Source organism: Mustela nigripes, unplaced genomic scaffold (genome assembly GCF_022355385.1).
Source record: "Mustela nigripes isolate SB6536 unplaced genomic scaffold, MUSNIG.SB6536 HiC_scaffold_1126, whole genome shotgun sequence".
Classification (NCBI taxonomy): Eukaryota; Metazoa; Chordata; class Mammalia; order Carnivora; family Mustelidae; genus Mustela; species Mustela nigripes.
The window spans coordinates 1-6,354 of record NW_026740533.1 but is presented as its reverse complement, the minus strand read 5'-3'; the positions used below and the strand labels follow the sequence as shown (position 1 = coordinate 6,354).

General features: G+C 44.2%; 1 protein-coding gene across 5 annotated transcripts; it reads left to right on the top strand.

Moving 5' to 3' along the window:
- Positions 1-244: 244 nt before the first annotated feature.
- Positions 245-5,983, top strand: LOC132008798 (conserved oligomeric Golgi complex subunit 2-like). 5 transcript variants are annotated; one of them, XM_059387339.1, is made up of 4 exons: positions 245-349; positions 1,171-1,350; positions 3,012-3,139; positions 4,503-5,103. In XM_059387339.1, exons 1-4 carry the CDS (start codon positions 323-325, stop codon positions 4,558-4,560), a joined length of 393 nt encoding a protein of 130 aa, XP_059243322.1. In that variant the 5' UTR covers positions 245-322; the 3' UTR covers positions 4,561-5,103. The 5 variants fall into 5 exon arrangements, 1 of the variants encoding a protein (XP_059243322.1); XR_009401726.1 differs by lacking the exons at positions 245-349; positions 4,503-5,103 and adding an exon at positions 5,125-5,983 and having other exon boundaries at positions 786-1,485; XR_009401724.1 differs by lacking the exons at positions 245-349; positions 4,503-5,103 and adding an exon at positions 5,122-5,983 and having other exon boundaries at positions 786-1,485.
- Positions 5,984-6,354: the final 371 nt, after the last annotated feature.

The window sequence follows — 6,354 nt, the reverse complement described above, 5'->3', positions numbered from 1 at the left end:
ACTGACCTAAAATAGCTCCATCTCCTTGCCTGGGCCCTGTGGCCCGGGCCAGGCTGTGTCGGTGGCTTCTATGACCTCCCCGCTCCTCACCCCTCACACCTGGGGCCTGCTGCACAGACAGTTTGTCCTGAAAATTGATGGCGTGCAGGTGCAGGTGCCTGAGCACTGTAAGGCATGGGGGGCGGTGGGGGTAGCAGGTTTTAACTTTGGGAATTACACTTCTCTAATTGTCTCTACTAGCCCTCTCTGGACTAGAAAGATTTTGGAGAGAATTGCCACAGAATTCAACCAGTTACAGTTTCATGCTGTTCAGAGCAAAGGCATGCCTCTTCTGGACAACGTAAGACCAGTAAGTGTTGGTTTCGATTTTCAATTTGCTGTTTGCGAATTTCCTGGATGATTTTGGTTTGACCTAGCATTGCCCCTGATAATTGCTACTTTACAGGATTTTGAAGCTAGCTTTGAATTTTTTTTTTTTTCAGTATCTCCTGCTTGGGACCCTTCTTCCATTATGTCACATTAGATAGATTTTGTGTAAAGACACAACCGTAGTCTCCAAACTATGCAAGTAAAATTAATTCTGAATTTCATGTAACTTGACACATCATATGATGTAGTCAGAGTTCATTTATCCAAAGCCCTTGACTTGGTTTAAATGCACGTTTGTCAGATTTGCTCCGTAGCTTAAGAGGCAAATAACTTTTTGTCGTTCCGTATTTGTCTAAACTTCACTTTGATGAAGCCGACTTACTTTCAACGAAATCATACGGAGGGGATGCCTCAGTGGCTCAGTCAGTTAAGCCACTGCCTCTGGCTTAGGTCATGATCCCAGGGTCCTGGGATCGAGTCCCACCTTGGGCTCCTTGCTTGGCAGGAAGCCTGCTTCTCTTTCTGCCTATGCCTCCTTATGTGCTTGTGCTCTCTCTCGACAAATAAATAAATAAAAACCTTTAAAAAAGAAAGAAAGAAAGAAAGAAAGCAATCATGGGGAGAAGAGATTCATTGTTATTCTCTAGGAAATGTTGGGATTTTAATCTTACATATATTCTGGTAGAATTAGAGGCTCGCTTTATATATATAACACATATGTATATAAATTATACACATATATTTGAGCTTTTAGAAACTGTTGTGCCTGGACCTTCTTTCCTGGTCTCTCTGTTCTTGCAGCGTATAGCCCACATTACGGCCATGCTGCAGCAGTCCCTGGGAGGCCTGCTGCTAGAAGGGCTTCAGACTTCCAATGTGGACATCATACGGCACTGCCTCCAGACTTATGCTACAATTGACAAGACACGGGTTGCAGAGGCGTCACTTGGTCAAGTACTGGTGAAACCGTACATGGATGAGGTTTGTGCCCCCATGTACCTCATTCAACAAACACAGAGCATCTAATCTGGCTTCGTTTCTTGACTGGGTGCGAGAGAGCTCAGGGCTCTTCCTTGAAGATGCTCTTAGTTCCTGCTCTTCTGGTTGTAAGAAAAGGTTGGTCCCGCTTGGAGCCCATCAGCATGGCAGGGAATCAGGCATGCGCTCTTGTCTCTTAGAGTGATGCCATAACTCAGGGATCATCTTAATTTAGTAGGGGTGAGGGACTTGCCTAGGAAGAAGGTACGGATCAGAACATTTTCAGGTCAATTTCCGTTTCCATAAGTTATACGTTAATTAAGTTGCCGAAAAGCGTGACCCCACCAAGGCGCCCGTGCCCACTGGAGGAGCTGGAAGACAGCTCTGTGCGCAGGGAAAGTCTGTGAGGGGAGGCGTCTTCACAGAATTGATGTGGCTTAAGTCTTGAAGACCATGGGGGAGTTTGCCAGGCTAGGAAGGTGGGAGGGAGGGAATATTCAAAGATAAAGGGCTTTGAAGGGCGAGTTAGCGGGGTAGTACCTTAAGTCCGGAACTTGGTTACCCATTGTTCTTGACCTATAAGGATACAGTTAAATACAGGGAGTCAGTGTATCCTGCCTCTGAGCAGCCGGAGTATGGGCTGCACCATGTGAGACCGCCAGCAATCAGCAGCTTCCAACTTAGAGAGCGTTGGTTTCATCTAGTTCAGGCTGACAGAAGTCATGAAGCCAGTCTCAGCATTTGAGGGCTTTCTTCCAGTCACCTGCCAGTGCGAGTGCTCTTTCTGTCCAGTAAGTATAAAGCTACCCACCATGACTTCAGGATGAAAGGCTTCCAGTTTTAAAACGAGACAGTATCCCAGTGATAGAAGTGAAATTTAAGGATTAATTTCAGTAATCTTCTCAGCTTCATTAAGACTACTAAAAGTAAATGATCTGTCAGTTCTTTGTATGTATCCTATTATAGTTCATAGCTCTCTCTGTGGGGGTGAAAAAGATCACATTATTCTTTGTCACTAAATGAAAATATTTTAGTTGTTTAATTTAGGCCCTTTTCATTGAACTGAATCTCATATGCTAAATTAGGGAAGTACTTTACGTTTCCGTGTCGTTAAGTGAACTGTGGCCACGTTTGTATTTTAAGTTTGTATGCTTGTCATTCACCTCCTGCAACTCAGCCTCACCAAAAAAAAAAAATAAAATACTAAAGCAAAATAAGATGTGTTTTCTTCCATCACTTTCCATCTCAGCCCTTTCCCTGTTCTGGAGACGGTAGAGGATAAGGCCAGGGTGAAGATGGTACAGAGCTGTTGTCTGCAGATACAGTATTTCGCTTTTAAGCTCAGAAGGGAAGCAGATGAGTGTGTGTGATGTTTTAGCTTCAGGCCAGTCTCTGTCCCTCAGCCTCTGTGTCCCCCAGGGTTGGAGCAGTATTCCCAAATCCCGGGACCTAGATTTTCATGCCGTTGTTACTTACCTCCTGTTTAGAAAGCATACTGAGTGGGGAGGAGGAAGAACAAAGTGCATTTGTAAGGTTTACACGATTCTTTTCTCTGTAGTGTATAGTTCATACTTCTCTTTTAGGTGCTTTAAAAACAAACAAAAACATAAACAAACAAACAAACAAATAAATAAATAAAAATGAAATGCTCTTCCTTCTGCTAGGTGATTGTAGAGCAGATCGTTGAGTCTCATCCGGATGGCCTGAAGATCATGTATGCTAATAAGCTCCTGGAGTTTGTTCCTCACCACTGCCGCCTTCTTCGAGAGGTCACAGGAGGAGCCATCTCAAGGTGACATAAAATGCTGTGTATGCACCTGAGCTCAGTTTAGTGACCACCTGTCACCTCCTCATGTGCCGCTGATCCCTGGCTGTCCTGTCTGACCCGGGAACGTGGGAACGTGTGCTCTTCCCTATTTGTTACCAGTGCTGTGAGGCAGGTGTCGCTTGCCTGGGTTTACAGGGAAGGGAATGAAGAGTGGGGACGAATCTCAATGGTGAAATTTGTGTGACTCCAGAGCCTCTGCTTTTCTCTTGTCTATACTTTCTCCTTAACCAGGTTCAAAATCAGAATTGGTTTCCTTCCATTATTGTGATGTCATCATCGGTTTAGAAATACCAATTCATTTTAATTCAACACGTTTTATACTGATGGCAATTAAAGTCATGTTCGGTTTTCCCTCCCTCTTTTATTTCATTTCCATGGCTTTCCAGTTCTGTTTCATGAATATCCCATTACCTTCCACCATCTCCGTCATCCCAGTCCAGACCTTTGTCGCCTTTTGTTCGAGGGTAGCGGGCTCTCCCCACCTGGTATCCCAGCTCCACCTGTCCCTCTTCATTGCAGCCCTCAGCTGTCCCACCTGCCCAGAGCTCTTCAGCCTTCCTGAGTCGCTCGTGGCTTCTCATCGCCCACAGAGGAGCATCCAGTCTTCCTGTGCAACCTGTGACCCTTGGTGCTTGAGTCCTAGTGGTTCTCCGCTGTAGAATTTTTTACTGTGGAACTTTCCCCCATACCACTATGGTTCCTGGCCAGGCAGGAGCGCTTGACCTTACCTAACACACCTGGTACAGAAGATCCCTGACTTCACCTTGGTTCAGTTTATGGTTTTTTGACTTTTTATAATAGTGCAGAAGTGATATGCATTTAGTTTGGATCTTTTCCCAGGCTGGCGATCTACAGTAGGGTCCTCTTTTGTAATGCTGGGCAGGGGCAGCGAGCACAGCCCCCAGGCAAACCACGTGATCACGAGGGTCAGCAACCAACACACTTGAACCGTCCTGTTCTGGCTTTCAGTGCAGTGTTCAGTAAGTTACATGAGATACCAGACATTTTATTGTGAAATAGGCTTTGTGTTAGAGGATTTTGCCCAATTGTGCAATACTGTAAGTTTCTCAACACATTTAAGTTAGGCGGGGCTAAGCTCTGATGTTCAGTCGCTTAGGTGTTTTCCATGCATTTTCAACTAAAGAGATTTCCAGCTGAACAATAGGTTTATTAGAAGCCAAGGCTGTCATAAGCCAAGGAACATCTGTCTATACTGTGCGCCTCTGTGTTTTCCTTCATTGCTTCCTGTCTCTTATCCCTTTGTCTTTCTGTTGATCTGTCACTCCACATGAAGCTCCAGTCAAATACAACTTCTTTGTTTTTTTAGGTTATTTATTTATTTACTTATTAGAGAAAGCATAAGCAGAGGGGGAGGCAAAGAGTGAAGCAGGCTCCCCACTGAGCAGGGAGCCCAATGTAGGACTCGATCCCAGGACCCTGAGATCATGAACTGAGCCACCCAAGCGCCCCCAGGCTATGGTTATTTCAAGAAAAAGTCCTATTTGTGAATTCTTCATCTAGTGAAGATGAATTAAAATCAGAAAGTCAACTCTGCCACCTTTAAAAACCCAGGAGCAAAAAAAAATTCCACGAGCAGGTATAACCCTATCCACAATAAATCACTTTCAATCCAGTCCTGAAAAGTAATACAGAGTAGGAAGAAAGCATTACAGAAAAATTTTGTTTTCATTAATCAAGCTGGAAAATAACGGGCCTTACACGAAGGCCCTTAAGGAAGACAGTTCTTATAGTTTTATGTTGATGGAAAATAACATTACATTCGAAATGCATGTTAAAACTATGACTGTAGTCTAACTACCACTTTCAGTCATCAGAAGATGAAAAATGGTCAAGAGTCACCAAAACTGAATCCTGGTTCCTCCTGGAAAATGTGTTCCTAAATATTTTCCCCTTGAACTACTGTGCTCTTTCTGTATCTTACACAGCAGACACTGTGATGCACAAACACATCCAGAAGGCCTTTGAGGGCTGACAGCCTGCTGGAACAATGAGGAATTCACCCGGGTTTCTGCCTTTCTGCTGGGCCCAGAAAGTTCTGGGTAACCCAGGTGACGTGTCATGAGAATACAAGTGTGCCTCACACCGTACGTATCACCTCCTCAGGGTAGACACCAAAATCCATGTTCGTATATGAAAATCCGAGATGTGTACCAGAAATCAAGAGTGATTCTGTCATCTTGAAAGAAAAACACACTGTTGCGCTGCCACATGCCTCGTTTCTCCTCAAGTGACTGCAGGAAGTAGGGATTGCAGTCAGAAGTCTCAGAAAGAAAAATTAGAGTAAGGGCAACACCTGAAGTTTACTCCTGAAAACACTTGGAGAACGACTGTGACCAATAAACCAGGGCTTAGTTCATGAGACTATGTCAATGAGCTTATACCATCCCATGTCCTGGTCAAACCCTCATGTCTGGGAGATGGAGGGACGTCTTCATCTTCCAGAGCTACTATTAGGGAAAAAGGTGGAGACAATACTGACTGCGTCCCTCCTTCAGCAGGAGAGCCAAAAACACCTTGCCCCTCCATAATCCCAAATGAAAATAAACATCTCGGGGCACCTGGGTGGGTTAAGCTTTTGCCTTTGGCTGGGATCGAGCCCCACGTCGGGCTCTTTGCTCAGCGGGGAACCCACTTCCCTCCTCTCTCTGCCTGCCTCGCTGCCTACTTGTGATCTCTGTCTGTTAAATAAATAAAATAAATAAAATGTTTTAAAAAGAAAAGAAAAGAAACATCTCATTTTACTAGTGTGCAGCAGTGACTATGCAGGAGAAATTATTATATTATTATTATTAGATGATATTATTATTATTATTATTGTACTATATTGTTAACCTTTTGAATTTGGACACCTAAAATTTTTAATAAAATATGAAGGCCTTTTTTTTTAAGATTTTATTTATTTGAAAGACAGAGATCACAAGTAGGCAGAGAGGCAGGCAGAGAGAGGGCGAAGCAGGCTCCCCACTGAACAGAGAATCTGATGCGGGGCTTGATCCCAGGACCCTGGGATCATGACCTGGGCTGAAGGCAAGAGGCTTTAGCCCACTGAGCCACCCAGGCGCCCCATGAAGGCTTTTATTTAAAGAAAAAAAACTTCAGACTATATCTTTATCCTAGAAGTTCCCACTACAACTGGCTTCTGTCTTGGCCAACATTTA

Bases quoted from the DNA above. Each gene is read 5' to 3' on its own strand.
- LOC132008798 (XM_059387339.1), top strand. From the start codon at position 323: ATGCCTCTTCTGGACAACGTAAGACCA. The intron at 1,351-3,011 runs GTTTGTGCCCCC...TCCTTCTGCTAG, and splicing joins TGAAACCGTACATGGATGAG to GTGATTGTAGAGCAGATCGT. The intron at 3,140-4,502 runs GTGACATAAAAT...TTGTTTTTTTAG, and splicing joins ACAGGAGGAGCCATCTCAAG to GTTATTTATTTATTTACTTA.